This window comes from Pelobates fuscus, chromosome 2 (assembly GCF_036172605.1).
Source record: "Pelobates fuscus isolate aPelFus1 chromosome 2, aPelFus1.pri, whole genome shotgun sequence".
Taxonomy (NCBI): domain Eukaryota; kingdom Metazoa; phylum Chordata; class Amphibia; order Anura; family Pelobatidae; genus Pelobates; species Pelobates fuscus.
Genome location: NC_086318.1, coordinates 214,196,158 through 214,213,912, shown reverse-complemented (window position 1 = coordinate 214,213,912; position 17,755 = coordinate 214,196,158). Strand labels below are relative to the sequence as shown.

The 17,755-nt window shown below is 39.8% G+C and overlaps 1 protein-coding gene across 11 annotated transcripts in view; it reads right to left on the bottom strand.

Annotated features, from left to right (window-relative positions):
- Nucleotides 1-17,755, bottom strand: part of PTPRK (protein tyrosine phosphatase receptor type K) — a 405,796-nt gene that overhangs the window by 221,759 nt on the left and 166,282 nt on the right. For all 11 annotated transcript variants that reach the window (XM_063443155.1, XM_063443159.1, XM_063443156.1 and 8 more), the window contains exon 6: nucleotides 4,193-4,367. In XM_063443155.1, coding sequence (XP_063299225.1) covers nucleotides 4,193-4,367 — 175 coding nt within the window. The remainder of the gene's footprint in view (nucleotides 1-4,192; nucleotides 4,368-17,755) is intronic.

Here is a 17,755-nt window from a genome sequence, read left to right as displayed (position 1 = left end):
GTCATTTTCCAAGATTAAAAAAAAAAAAAAAAAAGCACACAGTTTTGGTTAACATTATCAGGGTTATTAACTAAATTGTGAATTTCAAACGTATAGCTGGCTTAAAATGTCTTTCCAGTTTGGCTATTTTGACCTTAAAATTTTAATTCACTTTAAAATCTCACTTTAGTGAATAACTCTCAGGGACTTTCACGGGGGGGGGGGGGCATTTTGCAGCCCCTGTACCTTTAAGAAATCACCTGTAAGGTGCCTGGGCCGCCTATGCATATATCTATAGCGATTACCGGGCCCCTTACAGTCTTGGTTAATGAAGAGGTAACTCCAGCAGCAGCAGGTATGGTCCACTACTCCCTCAAGCTGCAAGAGCGTTTCCGTAGGTTACCATGGCAATGCTCCGCGGCATGCAAAGCATGCTGGAGTGTTACCGTGGCAACCCAGCAGCCGCACTCTCTTGGCTCGTGGAAGGAGCGGACAGTACCTGCTGCTGCTGGAGTGCAGAATACAGCTCTGGGCCCCCTCTTCATTATCTTCCAGCCTTCCAGGATCACCAGCGGGTTAAGTATCCTCTCTCCCTATCCACAAGTAAGAGGTAGCGAGGGAAGAATAACCATAAGTAAAATAAAAAAAATTATAATAATAAAAACTGCTCACCCCCCCCCCCCATCCCATGAAAACACACACTACATGCACACTATACACACTACAAACACACGGCATCCACTATGTTGCATGTTCCACTGCATCCACTGTACACACACAATGCATACAATACACACATTATATGCACCACACCACTGTCTCCACTATGTTGTTCCAAAACTAAATTTTTGTTTTATTCGGTTTGTGTCAGGTTCAGGATCTTTTTTACCCAGCATAAAATTTTGGTTCAAGAGCTGTTAAACACTGCTGAAATGATCTGTGTGTCTCTTGTACAATGCCGTAGGGCAGCGGTGAGCAACAATCTGCACCTCAGATATTGTGGATTACATCACCGATATTGCTGGAATACAAAAAGGTTGCCTACCCCTGCAGTAGAGTATCTTGTCTCACAAACAATAAAATATGTTTGACTCAGGAGTGAAGTTCAACCCAAATTACAAGAGTTTGTATTTGAGACTTGATATGTGCAGCATTTTAAATACAGCCTTGCTATTCAGCAACATTAATTTGAGGGTCAGGCGCAACCCAGACAAATATGTTATTCCCCCACCCACTTGAGTCCACCATCTTGCACTTCCTTCTGATATCATAAGCCCCAATTGTCCTGGATCTGGAGGGCCGTGCAGATTTCAGGCTTATGTTCATCCGCCCTGTGTTGGTTGGAACGGTCCCCAGCAAGCCCTGGGTGAGCATTTAATCTAAGCACTCGTGGTGTGCTGAGGGCACTAGTCCATGCACAGAGTGGCGCTTTCTGCATGGTCTGCTCTGAGTAGGGGTGGCCACAGAAGTTGCCAGCAATCTTGACGTACATTTACGCCGACATTACGCCGCATTTAAGCTGACATGCCTCTTCTCTGGGCAGCCCCTCCCCCTTTCTGCTCATTTTGATCATCACCAGATACTTAAATTGTGTCACTGGCATCTCTTTAGGCCTGCCCCACCATCTATCCCTATTGTATACCACCCATTATAGTACGTGATCTAGCCGTCCTTTAACTATGCTGGAGTGGTGCCAGTGATTCCATACCCCTTAAGACATGCAATGCTATTGCAGTGTGCTGCTGATTTTGCAGAATGAAGTGCTGATTTAGCCTACTCTGCCAATAGAAGAGGCTCCTCCCGTAGTAAATTTATTTTTCTTATTGTATTTATTTGATCGCTAAACAATCAAACAAAATCTGAGCATTTTTGGAACAGTAGTTTATAGTTATTGTGATGGAAGGCACCTTGACCCAAGGCTCAAGCTACAGATGACCGGATGTCCAGTATGTTTTTACTTTCATGTTATGCTTTGAACTTTTAGTCTAGTTTCAGTGTCTGACAAGTAAGCATAAATTCTTTAGTTGTGACATTCTGTGGTTTCTGAGGAGACGATTGCAGCTTCACCCTCAGCCCATCTTATGTCCTAACTTCTGTCCTATTTATTTATATATATATAAAACCATTGAAATATGCTTAGTTCTGTGAATTCCTTTTATGGTACAAAGTTACTTCAACATCCTGTTTTTTTCGCGCAAGTCACAAAGCTGTTTTGCCAAATACTATATAGTCTGAAAGCAAACCAATTAAAGAGGAAGTCATCTTTGAATTACAAATTGTCTTGTGTTTCTGAATTGATTGCATCACCAAGCGGCTCGAAGAAAGTCAAATATGGTTTCCCCTATTTACGTTTAACTTTATATCCGTATCAGTAACTGGGGTGCAAAGCTGAGCCCATTATATTAAGACATTCCATAATATTGTAAAGCGCTACAGAATCTGTTGGCGCTATATAAATGGTGATACTAATAATAACAATAGACTGGCTGAGTATCTTGGAAATAGTATTTCCTAAATATCAGGGAGGGCAACGTTGGCCATAAAGCAATATGTTTAAGTTAATTTTAACAGTTAATATGTGCCAATATTACCACCTAAAATGTTTGTAGTGTCTATTCCCATGGTACTCCACCAATTGCAAAAGCAAGACTAGTGCAGAAACCTGGTAACTGGGGAGCATGAAGCTCCTCGGGCCTAGGACAGCACAAGCATACATACATACATATGTCACTTCTGCTAAGAACGTGTTAGTTAGTAACATGATTCGCCAGAACATGGGGATATCACACACCAAACACAGAAGATCCTAGAACAAAATTATATTAAAGTGGCATCATATTAATAGAAAGTATAGATATGTATAAATTCATGAGCATGTGCTGTAATTATTACACGTTAATTAGCCAACAAGTAATTAAGGTCATTAGCTGATCAGCAAGCCCCTACTCTACAGAATGAATTACCTTGCAGTTTGGTGTAATCAGCAGTCAGCTGGGGATTTATGAAAAGAGACATTGCACTGCCATTAACGGCTTAACTGAATTATTCAGAAAAATCTTAGTTAGGCATCTTTACTGAAAGTCAGGTAACAGCAATGTCGTTTAGCTTAGTTAATGCTGCTAAACATACATGCAATCAACAAACCATGTGAGCCCAACTTATGCTAAATTGATTTTTAAAAAAATGATAGACAGCACACATAAAATAAAAAAAAAAGACATAACTCAATAAAAGTATGGCAATATTTACAGTAATGTTAGCAAGTTACAAAGAACGGTCAGCAGTTCTAAAAAAAAGTTGAAGAAATTACAGTTTTATCAATTTATGCAAGGACAATATACATGGATATTACCAACAAACATGGGCAGAAGTAATTTGTACTTTGTGAATGCTTTAGGAAAGATGTGGAATTGGGCATATTACGTTACAGGGGTTCATACGCCAAGCCCTGCAATTATCCAATAGTTTAGACTCCATAGAGCACTAAGAGAGGCACTAGATTTACAGAGCTACATCCTTACATGAGCAGCTCTCAGGGCTGAAGAGGGTTTTTTTTTTTTTTTTTTTTTTAAACAAATAAAAAAATCACAAGCAAGTGTAATGACACCATTTACATCTTAAGACAATACAGTTAACCCCTATTTTAACTAGGTAAACCAAAGGGAAAAAAAGGTCAGGGGAGGGCTGTATATTTTGAATGAACGTTCTTTACAATACCCAGCCCAGGTTGTTTGTCTTTTGATGGAAACCTACTCATGTGAATCTTCCACTTTATTCTATCTTTTGTAAGGAAAGCAATAATATTTGCTTAACTGTTAAATGTTTTTCAGAAAACAAAAGGGGTTAGGATATGACACCCAAAACACTCACAGCAGTATAGGCACGGCAATGAGGTGTAGTGTTTTTGGTGCTTAGAGTGGCTTTTAAAAATACACTACAATGCTGATCTACTTAAATATTTTTTTTCCAATGCAGTCCTCAGGGATCAGGTAATTTGCTGGTTACACACACACACACTCATTTTCAGAAAGCTTTTAAAAAAAAAAAAAAAAAAAAGCCATACAAGCTATCCAGAATAGAAAAAATATTAAATAGTAGTACACAGGTTAAGACTGTAAATGTCGTTTACAGTCAATAGCCAAAAAACTAAACGTGCAGAGAATGTCCAATGGTCAAATAATATTCCAGTACTAGGTTAACTATGCATTCTTACCTCGAACTATAAGTTGAGCAAAATTTGAAACTCCCGATCCTCTGTCTGACTGTGTTACACATCTATACAGGTCTTCGTCTGCCTTTGTAACCTCACGTAATCTAAAGGAGGCAGCAAATCTTCTGTGGTTAATGTTCTTTGTTTGGGCCACAGGGATATCTTCTCCATTACGCCTCTGTAGAAACAATTTGTATTCCAGTTAGAATGTGTCAAAATAAATGTACATACATAAACATAAAGGAAGCACTGCACGTGCATATATCCTAATGGTTCTGCGAGGACCAGTTGGCACATTATGCAAAACTAAATAAAGCAGACTCAAAGTGAGAGTTTCCTTTCTGGACTGACCAGCTGCAGATTATTGCATCCTTCCATGTCACGGAGTCCTGTTGAAGAACCACTATAGGCACACTCAAAGTGGTCTGTGTGAAATGGTCCTGTACTTTTAGTCATGCTATCTGAAACATTGCCATTTTGACAATACAGAAATGTTGACATTGCAGAGCTAATAACACCTCTCTAAGGTTTGTAATCCAGCTTCCAAGCAGTGACTAAAGGACCGGATTGGACTCTGTCAAGAATCTTTTGCAGGCAATGACTACTTGAAGTCTGGAATTCATGCATATAACATGACAAAAGTATTAAACATTTGCATTTTATTTATGATTGTGTTAATTTGTTCAATTACATTTGAGCCTCAGAAATAAAGGGACTGTGTATGAAAATGGTTGCAATTCCTAAACGTTTTATACAACCCGCTTCAGTCTGGTTTCTGCGCTAACCCCTCTGTGGAAACGGCACTGACCAAAGTATACAATGATCTACTCGCTACAAAATCTCGTGGTCACTACTCTATCCTAATTCTCCTTGACCTGTCTGGTTCTTTTGACATTGTTGATCATCAACAGCTTCTTCGCATCCTCCGCAATATCGATCTACAAGATATTGCTCTCTCCTGGTGCTCCTCCTACCTTTCCCAGCGCTCTTTCAATGTTTCTTTCTCTGGCTCTGCTGCTTCTCCCCAACTCCTCTCTGTTGGTTTCCCCAAAGGTTCAGTCCTTGGTTCTCTACTGTTCTCCAACTATTCTGCCTCCCTTGGTAACCTCATTAGCTCCTTTGGCTTCCAATATCTTTTCTATGCGCATGACACGCAAATCTACCTGTCCTCTCCGGATCTCTCCCCGTCCCTCTTGACTAGTGTCTCTGACTGCCTCTCTGCTATTTCTAACTGGATGGCTGCCCACTTCCTTAAAATTAACTTGACCAAAACTGAAATTCTGGTCTTTCCTCCCTCAAGTGTTGCTACTCCTGTGTGTCTCCTTCCAAGTCAACGGTGCTACCATCAACTCCACCATGCAGTCTCGCTGCCTAGGTGTTCTCTTTGACTCCGACCTCTCCTTCACGCATCATGTTCAGTCTATCGCCAAATCCTGCCGCTTCCATCTCAAAAACATTACGCGCATCTGACCCTACTTAGCGCCAGATGCGACTAAGGTGCTGATCCATTACACTGTCCTTTCTCGCCTTGACTACTGTAATCCGCTTCTCAGTGGTCTTACGTGCTCCCAACTCGCGCTCGTTAAGTCAATAATGAATTTGGCAGCCGCCCGCACCGCGCACGCCTCACCCTTCTGTCAGTCCCTACATTGGTTTCCTGTAAAATATAGGGCTCAATCTAAAATTCTGGTTCTTTCTTTCAAATCTCTACATGATGCTGCTCCCACCTATCTAACCTCCCTAATACCCAAGTATGTCCCGTCTAGGCCCTTAAGCTCTGCTGAAGACTTATGTCTATCTTCTGTCCGTACTCCCACCTCTGATGCTCGCCTTCAAAACGTCTCGAGGGCTGCACCGTTCCTGTGGAACTTCCTTCCCTCCTCCGTTAGATGATCACCCAGTCTCCACTCAGTCAAAAAAAATCACTAAATACCCACTTCTTCATAAAGGCGTATCAATTAAACTGTTAATAGCTCCCGACTGATTCCTCTCTTGCAGCGGTCACTAGTCTAATACTATCCTTACCTTTTGTGTCACTATACCCCACTCCCTCTAGCGTGTAAGCTCATTGAGCAGGGCCCTCAACCCCTCTGTTCCTGTGTGTCCAACTTGTCTGGTTACAACTACAGGTTTGTTCGTCCACCCACTGTAAAGTGCTGCAGAATTTGTGGACGCTATATAATAACAACATAATACAATCTTTTTGTATAACCCCTTGAATTAAAGCTGAAAGTCTGCATTTAAATTGCATCACGGTTGCTTCATTTTAAATACAATGTTGTGGCGTACAGAGCCAAAATTATGAAAATTGTGTCGTGTTCAAATATGCCTAGACCTAACCGTACCTCCTGTTTTTGATAGTTATCAAATTTGGCATCCTGTTTGGCTTTGATTACTGGTGCTTCGCTGGGTAATCCAAAAGACAAAGTCCCCAGAATAGGAAAATCAAGAAGCGCATAGATACTACCGTTATGTAAACTGCACGTATGGCAATCAGTACATCGGCAGTATTTCAACAAAGATATGGGCAACCCCCGAGTTGCGCTAGTCAGCACTATTTCCCGTCAACCTTACATACAGCTTTTTTGGGTGGAACAGCCTGTTATGGAGTAAATGACACACCCATCCAGATTTCATAGCGCCCAATGCTGGGAGGCATGTGAATAAACTCTGAATTGCACAGAGACTTTTTTAATAAAATTTATTACTCTCTCATCATATTTATCACCATAGCCTTATGCTTACTTCGTGTCGATCTACACAAAAATAAAGAGTGTTTTGAGAGCCCTGCAAGTAAGTCTGCATTACCCCTCAGCCTTCAACCAACTTCAAATGATAGCACTGTCCTAACTTTCTATTTTCTGTAACTTTATTTAATCACTTACATTACAGCTGAGGAGCAGTGCACTTTTCAATTCTCAGCAATGAGACAAAATGAATAGCTTAACCACGTGGATATGGTTTTCCATTTACTTTAGTTCAAAATGCTCAAACAGTGTAGTAAAATCAAGAATCACAATCAAACAAGCCAACTGGCTTCTGATAAAAAGAGGGAATCACCGCTTGAATCAGACTGCACATAGGCCTGCAACATCTGGTTCCATGAGATAAAGCACAAAGAGCTCTAATAGATAGGTTTCATCTAAGAATCATCTTAAAACCCCAGGTTATTTTACCATCTGTGGTATTGCATTTTCGCATTTTCGCAAAGAAAATTAAAAACAAAATAAAGACAAGTAACAACCAGTGTAACATGCATTATGCATGTTCTTTGCCCTTCATGTAAGGGGATTGGGATGAACTGAATTTAAAACTGAATCCTTTGCACATTTTTCCATATGCAGAGTATACTGGTCTACGCAGAATATATCACTGCATGCTTCTGGGATCAGAGAAATGTCATGTACTGTAGCTCTGAAGACTACAATGCTGATAACTTTTGAATTGTCTAACATAGAATACTCGGGGTTTGTCCTATTTATATTTATACACTTGGCATTCCAAGGGCAGAGTATTGGTTAAACTGCATGTACATGTGCAAAAACAAGCTTTTTTGCTATCCTGGAGAAGCAGTATATAAATGCAATAGGGTCTGACCTGTGTACAGGGAGACAGTGGTGATGCTCCGCCGCCTTTTGGCTGGGTGAACTCTTGTCAGTTTTAGTACAAATGCAGCTGCCTTCTGGAGAGCTTTATTACCATGTTCTAATGGGGGTTTTAATTTTTACAAAAAAGAACGCTGATGCAGCACAACCTGGTTTTCCAGGATATAGCACAGTACAACACATTTTGTATCTGAGCAGCACAATATTCACTCCATAAGTCTACTGCAGATCAGTTCTTAGCATCAGTTGTGCATTAACTGCTCAATCCACTGTCCAGTTACTTACACGTTACAGAGATTTAGAGCTTTGCTTGGCCCTGTGCCTTGCTGCTGAAACCCAGCCACACTACCTACTTATGGATTCCTCTCAAGTAAATGAGCTTGTCAAAGTAGATTACAAATAAGGAATTATTTTCCTGTCATTTGATCCAAGCATTTTATCAGCGATTGCATAAATCAACTTGTACCTTGCTCTAAGTGCTGCAAATGCATCATCAGTCTGCTGCCCCTGATATATGTATGGTTAGAGGGAGAAGACAGGCTTCAGACCTTTGATTGGCTGGCTCTTGATTACCAAACAATTCTAATTTAATCTCAATAAAATACATTCAATGTGCATATGTGTCTCTATGGCGTAAGGCCTCTGAATTTATATTTGTTATAATACCATACTCAGATTGTTGCATTATGGATATTGGCATCAAAGAAATAGGCTCTCCTTTGAAAGAACAACAAAATATAGGGTGCGCCAAAAATAGGAGGTGGAAGCCAAATGTGAGATAAGCTAATAAAATAAAGGCATAAAACAATATACAAGCTAAAACCAATAAAACGAATAGCAGCAGTCCCAACATTATAGTCCTTGTAATAAATTTATATGGGATAAAAGTTCCTAAAAACCTTGTGGAAGGGCCACTTCCTGAAATTCACAGGTCACAAGGATATAAAAAAGAAAAATAGAAAAAAACTCCAATAGTGCAACAAGTATTAAATGTAGTGCAGGGATAAAGAAGAATGCCAATATACTCACGTGGTAAAAAGCTAAAACCAGCACGAGTATGGTGCACATACAATGGTGTAAATCCCCCACTTATAGGATATTAACAGAAGGCGTGGTCGGCAGGTAACGGGGTAGTAGTATGAGCATAGGACCACAGAACAAAAATTCCACCTGTGGTCCACCTAAGCCTGTTGGACAGAGCAATCCCTATTTGCTCAATCGAAAAGAGTAGTTTTTATCTATTTCATTTTGTCACTTGTTACAGTCTATACTATTGTGGTTTTATTTTCTCTTTTACTTACATAATCGGAGAGAGACCACCAGCACCTATATCCTAGAGTGGGGATCATACTACTTCACGCCGTACCTGTGGAGCCACTCTCTAGGCTCCAGAACACGTGAGTGCACATCCTTTATAGCTATATATGTTATTAATACTGAGTCTGGCATATTTCAATATATATCTCTGATTTCTCCTTCATATCTGCAAGAGAAGCTGCATACACAAGGACCTCCTATAGAGTATGTACTCCGCCATATCCTCAGGTGGGAATAATTCCGCCCAAGCGTCCAAGTTGGAGATGAACCTAAGCTCCTATAAAGTGTGAGTGCATATAATTTTATTTAGCCTAACCTTACTGTATTTTTGTGTGTGTGCGCAATATATATATATATATATATATATATATATATATATATATATATATATATATATATATATATATATATATATATATATATATACACACACACACATACATATATAAATATACACACATATATATATATACATATATATACACATACATATATAAATATACACACACTCCAAGGACATTCCAAGCGTGGCATTTCCCTCTTGTTTTTACCTTCTTTTCTATGGGACAAGAGAGACCCCGTATTTGGAAACCTAGCTGCCCTTTGGACTGTACCAGTACTGGACAAGTGCTGAATATCCTCTTGCTTTTATTCATCAAGAAATAAAGTACCTCCCAGGCAAGAGAAGCCTATTAATGATGAAAACATTTTTAAACCGTACAGTGTGCCAAAAAATATGTAATAACCTTCCAGATTGGTTCCATTATTAGGACAACGTGAAGTGCTCACACAATCGTTGTAGTTCTTGAATGCTACAATGAGAGGCCATGCAACAAGGTGTTAGCCTGTTTTTCATAGTATAAATATCAACTTGACCATTGTTGCAAAAAAGGGAAAAAAAAAAGCATATAGTATGCCACTGTGCTAAACCTTTCAAATTGACAGGAAGCATTGTGAGTTCCATGCTCACTTACATAACTGTGTGACCGCAACAACCACCCCCTGACACATATGGAGAGCAGAGATGAGTTGGAAAAAAATATAAAGACAAAATACATTTGCTAAAAAAAAATAAAAATAATAATAATACATAAAATAAGGTCTATTTGCATGGTCAGATGCCACAGGAAAATTTGAAGAGTGCCGAAGACGTAGCTTCCATTTATTTTCCATGTACACCCTTTTGAGGAGTGAATCAAGCACATCTCCCTCAGCTCACTATCCGATCATTAAAGATAAGGCAACCTCTACATTTCTGTTTTCATCACTGATCAGGCATAAGTATATATATATATATATATATATATATATATAAAAAAAAAACACTAAAGCCTGAGTGTTCTTAATGTAAATCCATGCTGCTGTTGTATTTTGACAAATGCCCAGCTTTGCTTTATGGAAGCAGCCACGGCCATTGCCTGGCTTGACAAAATGCAACAGTGGGGAAGGGATAACTTGTTTTGCAATCAAATATGCCAATATGAAACAAACTGAATTAGAATCTATTTAAGAGAGACAGTCCCTATTTTGTACCAAAATCCCTCTCCCCTTCTTTTCTATTCTAGTGTGACTGAATTCATACCACAGCAATAATACAGTAAAGTAAGAATCAATCTTTGTAAAGAAGATGCATTGGTCTTGTTCTAAAAAACAGATTCAGAAATCATTTCTTCTAATAGCCCCACCCCTAAAATGAATTCTCCCATTGTGTCCATTTGAAATGTTGGGTTATTTATTACATATTTGAAATTCAGAATAGATTTCACAATTTCCTGTTAAGCATTGGTGGTGGATTAAATATGGACATCTAATACTATACAGCAACTGACCTCCATTCACGGTTAGTCTAACACATCTCCATACATATTCATCAACTCATCATTGAAATATATCAAGAACAAATTATACTTTATTAAATATCATTAAAGTACCTATACTTAAATAAATGCATTGTTCCTTTAACTTGTGTTTCCCCCCCTATCATTTAATTACGATTCAGCAGACTACAGCATCAGTAATTCAAAGCATCACTCTCAATAAAAAATGTTTTAATTACATTGAGTTAATATTTGAAGGGACCTCATACTGATGCAAAATGCTTCAGGGGAAACAAGGGATATGTATAGTCTTCTTAAACTATTTTAGCAAATGTAAGAATGAAGAATTGGATACAAGGACAGTGGCAGTAAATTATTCATGCAGAGCTAAAAGTTCAGCGTGTGGATGAAAAAAGTTCAGTTACGAATAAGAAGTAGGAAAATTTGCATGTGATACAATGAGAAAACAGAAATTTTAGTTGTGATAATGGTAACTTTGAATATAATTCTTTAAAAAAAATAAAGCAAAATCCTACAACAAAATGAACAGGTTCATGCACTTTTTTGAAGGATGGCCAACAATTCTCAACAAGGAAAATGTGATCAAAAGTGATAGCAATGTAGTCACTAATATTAATTCTGGCACTATTTGTATGGGTTTAGCAACATAACTTATGTTCATGCTATTGGAAAATAGATGCTGGCACACAGGTTGGTAAGCAAGCCAAAAGAGACAATTATTCACAAGAGCTGAAATGCCTAAGGGTACCATCACAGCCATAGAAACGTATAAACAAAATAATTTTCTATCTCTGTGGAGAAAACTAAAAACTAGTAAACTAAACCTAGAATATACAATATGAAACATGACTATTCATACTAAAAAGAAAAGGTTTTAATTCACTATATGTTACACTGAGTTCTGTGTATGGACATCAAGTCAAGTAAAAAACACTACATTGCAGCAAATGTGGATGGAAATAGTTTGGTCAATTTTAAATTGTAATTTGTCAATATGTGCTGTGCATACCACGGAGTTAAAAATGATTTACTAATATTCATTGTTTCAGTTATACCACATCATCAACTGCTAGAGAGGGAATAACAGGAGTGATGATTGGTACTCTGCTTTCCAGCTACTTTAGTGACACCAAGAACACAATGTGACTGTTCTGGTAACTCCTCTTATGAGACTGGAGTTTTCTTTGGTCTAGAGCATGGGTCGTCAACCTGGTCCCTACCGCTCACTAGTGGGCGTTTTAGGATTTCAGGTGGGCGGTAGGGATTTCCAGGTTTTGACGACCTGACGACCGGGCGGACGGGTGCGAGCCGGCGGTACCCCTGCGACTGGGTACCGCCGTGACAAATTGCGCGGCTCCGGCCCGCGCGGCAAACCGCCGGGGCTGCATATGGAGGGGTCCATCGGGTGGCCCATGCTGTCAGGGCCACCCGATGGATGTGGATTGTGAGGGGGCCCGGTCAGCGCTGGGCGCTTTAACAGCGCGACCGGGCCCCCTGTGATGACATCGCAGAGCTGGGAGGAAGTGACTGCACATCACTCCTCCCAGCTAACCCTGAGAGCCGCGCGGGAGGAAGACCAGGGAGTCAGAGTGGGAACTCTGACTCCCATCCCCCTGAGCCACCACTGGACGCCAGGGAAAGTCACCCTCCTGAATCTAAAAGGTAGGAAACAGGAGGGTGACTTAAATATAATGTGTGTGTGTGTGTCTTTGTATGTATGTCTTGTGTGTGTGTGTGTGTGTGTCTGTATATATGTGTGTCTTGTGTGTGTCTGTATGTATGTGTGTCTGTCTGTGTTCCTGTATGTGTCGTGTGTGTCTTGTGTGTGTATGTATGTATGTGTGTGTGTGTATGTATGTATGTGTGTGTGTGTATGTGTCGTGTGTGTGTGTGTATGTGTCGTGTGTGTGTGTATGTGTCGTCTGTGTCTGTATTTGTGTCTGTATGTGTGTTGTGTGCGTGTGTGTGTCTGTATGTGTCGTGTGTGTCTGTATGTGTCGTGTGTGTCTGTATGTGTCATGTGTGTCTTGTACGTGTGTCTTGTACGTGTGTCTTGTACGTGTGTCTTGTACGTGTGTCTTGTACGTGTGTCTTGTACGTGTGTCTTGTACGTGTGTCTTGTACGTGTGTCTTGTACGTGTGTCTTGTACGTGTGTCTTGTACGTGTGTCTTGTACGTGTGTCTTGTACGTGTGTCTTGTACGTGTGTCTGTCTGTTATAGTGGACTATATAGTAAGTGGGCTACCTAGCTCAGCCTTCCTACTGGGCATTGCTACAAGGAAGGTTAAAAAATAGAAAAAAGGGGAAAAAAAGGTGGGGAGGGGAATTGAGGAGGGAGAGGAGATGAGCTGACGCACAAGAAAAATCATAGAGAGATAATATGAGAAATCATATTATGCGCAAACAGAGAAGTCGTCTGAATATCACTGAAAGAGACCTTCGTTTGTTCCTTACGAAAATCGAACCAGATATCAAATATTTAGTCTCGCAGCATCAACCTCAAGGATCTCATTAATCACTAGTAAAGGTAATTTCAATTTACTTTATTGTTTTCTCATTAAACTTTATAAAGTTAAAAACCTTATAAACCTGCATTAAGTAGAAATAAAAAGATAAATGTACGTACATTTATTTTTTGTAAAACACCCTCCTTTCTAAAAAATATTCCGCATTTGCGCGAAAACTGGTGGGCGGTAAGGAAATTTTTTCAACCAAAAAGTTGCATTAGTGGGCGGTAGGTAAAAAAAGGTTGACTACCACTGGTCTAGAGAGAATTTATTGGAAGAAAGGAACCCTGCTGACTGCTACTGTCAGACGAGAACACGTCTGGAGAATACAGACTTATTATATGTTGAGCACGACTTAAGCATTTTCTTAACTACAGTGCTCAGAAGACGCCAGCTGCATTGAGGAAGCATTTGCGTCTACTATCACGTAGAGTACCCACAAATCAATGAAGTGCCGAAAACAGAAACCATTATGCAGGGATAATTTTTATGCATACAATTCCCAGGAGGCCTACATTACCCCCAAACAAACATAATAGAGACATTAAAAACTATGTTGACATATACAGGTCATGATTTAACACACACCATTCAGGTTTGTGATATCATTTGGAAAAGAACAGTAAACTACCAGACAAAATAAAATCACGTCCGGTATGTCAAAGAGAATGTTTTTTTTTAATTCTCTGTTATATTTAAATTTTTCTCTCTCTGAACAGATTTTGAGGTTATACCTAAAGTAATTTCAAAGCCTGTGAACACTTTACCTCCAATAGCTAAGAAAGAAAATGAATAACAGCTTGTCAACAATTATTAGATACCAAATCTGTGGACACCATTTTTTATTTTATTATTTTCTTCCCTCTCTAGTACCAACACGTGTTCTAGTCCATTTCTCATCTACAGGAGTATCATTTTCTTAAAGGGACACTAAGGGGAAACAATATATATGACCGATTTAGTACCGTAGATATACCCCTAATAAAAGCATTTGTTTAATTATGCATTTCTGTTATTGGGGTTATAACTAAAAAAGCTTGCAAAAGCTGTCAATCTCTTTACTGAAGCCTTAGCAGGCCCCTCCTCTTCTAACCCCGCCCAGGCTTTCTGTAGCTTTCCAATCACAGACTTCACAATGTAGCTCAATGAGAAGTTTTTGCAAGGCAGGTGCTATGAGCAATTGCTGCCTCTTGAGTTAAGCTTTACTGAGCTAATCAAACCAGGACGTAACAGGACCTGTTTGTTAATTTATTAAAGTGTCAATTTGTCTATATATATATATATATATAATTTTCTATGGGTATTCATGGTAAAAAGGCTTATTTTCTGGTTTATGGAGCACCACACTTGCACGTCTGTCCGGGAACTCTGCTAGCCACACCACCAACAGGTACAAGGGATCTTTCCTTTCCTAAGGAAGCAGGGAAGGAGATGAACAGACCCACAATGCCGAGTACGTACTAACAATCTATGAGGGGAGCAGGTCAAAGATCATAGTGGTTTAAAAAAAAAAAAAAAATACTTCTCTGGGAATCTTACACTACAGCAAGAGCCCACCAATGAGGTTTCAAAACTGAACTCTTACACACATACCATGGGGAAAAAAAAGCATGCATCTCTCGAGCTGTGGGAGAAGCTTGGCATTAGGCATGGTACCATGAAAAGTTTTGATCTGTCCCCTGAAACTTTCCCTTTTTTTTTTTTTCTTATTACTCCAAGAGGAGTAAGGGAATAGTTTTAAACAAAGGGACATTGTGGAGTTGGAAGGAGCAAGATGCTAGAGAAAATCTCGTCCAGTATGGAGGAAGATATTTTGACTCTCATGCCAATTTTTTTTAAATCTGCCTTTGAAATCCTAAAGAATATGTGGATGCTTTCAGAGGGCAACTTTCTTTCTGGTCAGCTCAGGACAGTGAACATCCATCCTAAAAATGTTGGTGTCAATGTGTGTGTGGACAAATTAAACCTTTGTATAAGCATACTAAAACACTGTAAACACAAATTAAGCATTGTGCCCCTCAGTAATAAAGCAGACACATCACGGTGACCTAGGTAATTGCCCACAAATTGTGCACTGCTTTTCCTTTTTAACACCATGAATGATATCATAAAGATGTTCTACAATACACATTAGGTCATATTTCATTATATTTAAAAAAAAATAAAAATAATAATAGATAACTGCGTTCATGAATTTCAGTTTAAGAATAATGCTATGTAATTTGTGTCACTCTGAAAGAAGGATAACAAGTGCTACTGCAAAATCTAGCATGTATCAACTCTTACTGACATGTGGACAAAGTTCCATTGCCATTTGTGGAAGGAACTATTGTAAAATATCAGAGCAGTTGCTCTGAACACAGACTGCTGTAACAAGGCCAAACAGAAAATACTTTTCACTGTTCCTTTGCATATATACCCAGTCTTCAGAATAGAACACAAAAAAACACATCCAATCCCATATCACCAGATTTAAGTAGAGTCTGTTAGAACTGGAGGCATTCCAATACAACAGATGCTTAGATGAGAACACAAGAATAAAAAAATAAATGAAAAATATATATATTAATATATATATATATATATATATATATTTATTTCTCTCACATGAAGGGTGAAGAAATGTATTGTAAATTGTTATGGATAAGAAAATGAATTCTTTAATGATCTGTTACTGCTTCTTGAGATTAAAATTTCTTAATCTGCACTTTATTACGGGCGAGTCAAAACCTTTATTCTTTAAACATTTACAGGGATACTAGCCATGTCTATACCATGTCCCTGTAGTGTTATCACTGTAAACACTGCCTTTTCAGACAAAAGGCAGAGTTTACATCAATAACTAAAAACACGTCTAGTGGCAGTCACTGTTAAAGCGCCGCAGCGCAGATCGGGCCCCCTGGAAATCCATGTGAAATCAATCTGACAACCTGAACTATATTTCCCAAGAAATAGAAGGTGCTTGCTTATAGCAACTAGCATGGGTATCCCCCCGGATTTTTCAGCTTGTGCCGGTATTTTTATTTTCAGATTGAGAATACACTGCAATAATGTGTGTGTATAGAGAGGCAGGGATAGGAAGCTACATCTTATCCCTGCTTCTCTCTCCTGACTGAAGCCAGCAACTCCCAGACTGCAGAGACAGCCTACAAATGAGGTAAGTGAGGGATGGGGTGGCAGCCCACAGATCAGGTAAGTGAGGGATGGGGTGGCAGCCTACAGATCAGGTAAGTGAGGGATGGGGTGGCAGCCTACAGATCAGGTATGTGAGGGGAGGGGGGGCAGCCTACAGACCAGGAGAGGGATGAGGGGGGTCAGCCTACAGATCAGGAGAGGGATGAGGGGGGCAGCCTACAGATCAGGTGAGGGATGAGGGGGGGCAGCCTACAGGTCAGGTGAGGGTTGAGGGGGGCAGCCTACAGATCAGGTAAGTGAGGTGTGAGGGATGAAGGGGGGCAGCCTACAGGTCAGGTAAGTGAGGGATGGAGGGGGAGGCAGCCTACAGGTCAGGTAAGTTAAGTATGGTGGGAGACAGCCTACAGGAAGGGTCAGCAAGGAGCAGGAAGGTAAAGTAAGAGAAGGAACATAAATGAGCAGAAAGGGACATCAAGGAGCAGAAAGGGGCAGCACAAGCAATAAAGGGCAGAGGGAGCACAAAGGTGAAGGAGCACAAAGGTAAAGGAGGAGAAGGTGCAGAATGGGACATCAAGGAGCAGAAAGGGACATCAAGGAGCAGAAAGGGTCAGCAATAAGCTGGAAGGGGCAGAAGAAGCACAAAGGTAAAGTAGGATAAGGAGCAGGAAGGGTCAGCAATGAGCAGAAGAAGCACAAAGGTAAAGGAGCACAAAGGTAAAGTAGTAGAAGGAGCAGAAAGGGATCAGAAAGAGAAAGGAGCACAAGGGTGCAAAAGAAGCAGAAATGTAAAGGAGCATTTCCTGCAGATTCCCATGGCTACTAGTCTTCATATAAATATAGATTTTATTATTTCAATAGGCTTATTTTTTGGTACAACAACTGGTTGAGGTTTAAGTAATTTTTGGACATTTAGATAAACCCTTTATTAACAGCTTTTTAGAATGATACCCCAATATTACACCTCTGGATTGGACAAGCAGGAGAGTAATATATGTTGGCTAAAGTTAGATTTAGTGAACAGTGACAGGGTGAACCCTATCGCATTGTGCCTATTTTCTCCTTTAAACTGCACCACGTCCACCCACTTTAATTGTAAAAACTTGATGCAGCTCCCAGCTGTCATGATGAATGAAGGCAACTCCGCTCCTTTAGCAGCCAAGCACT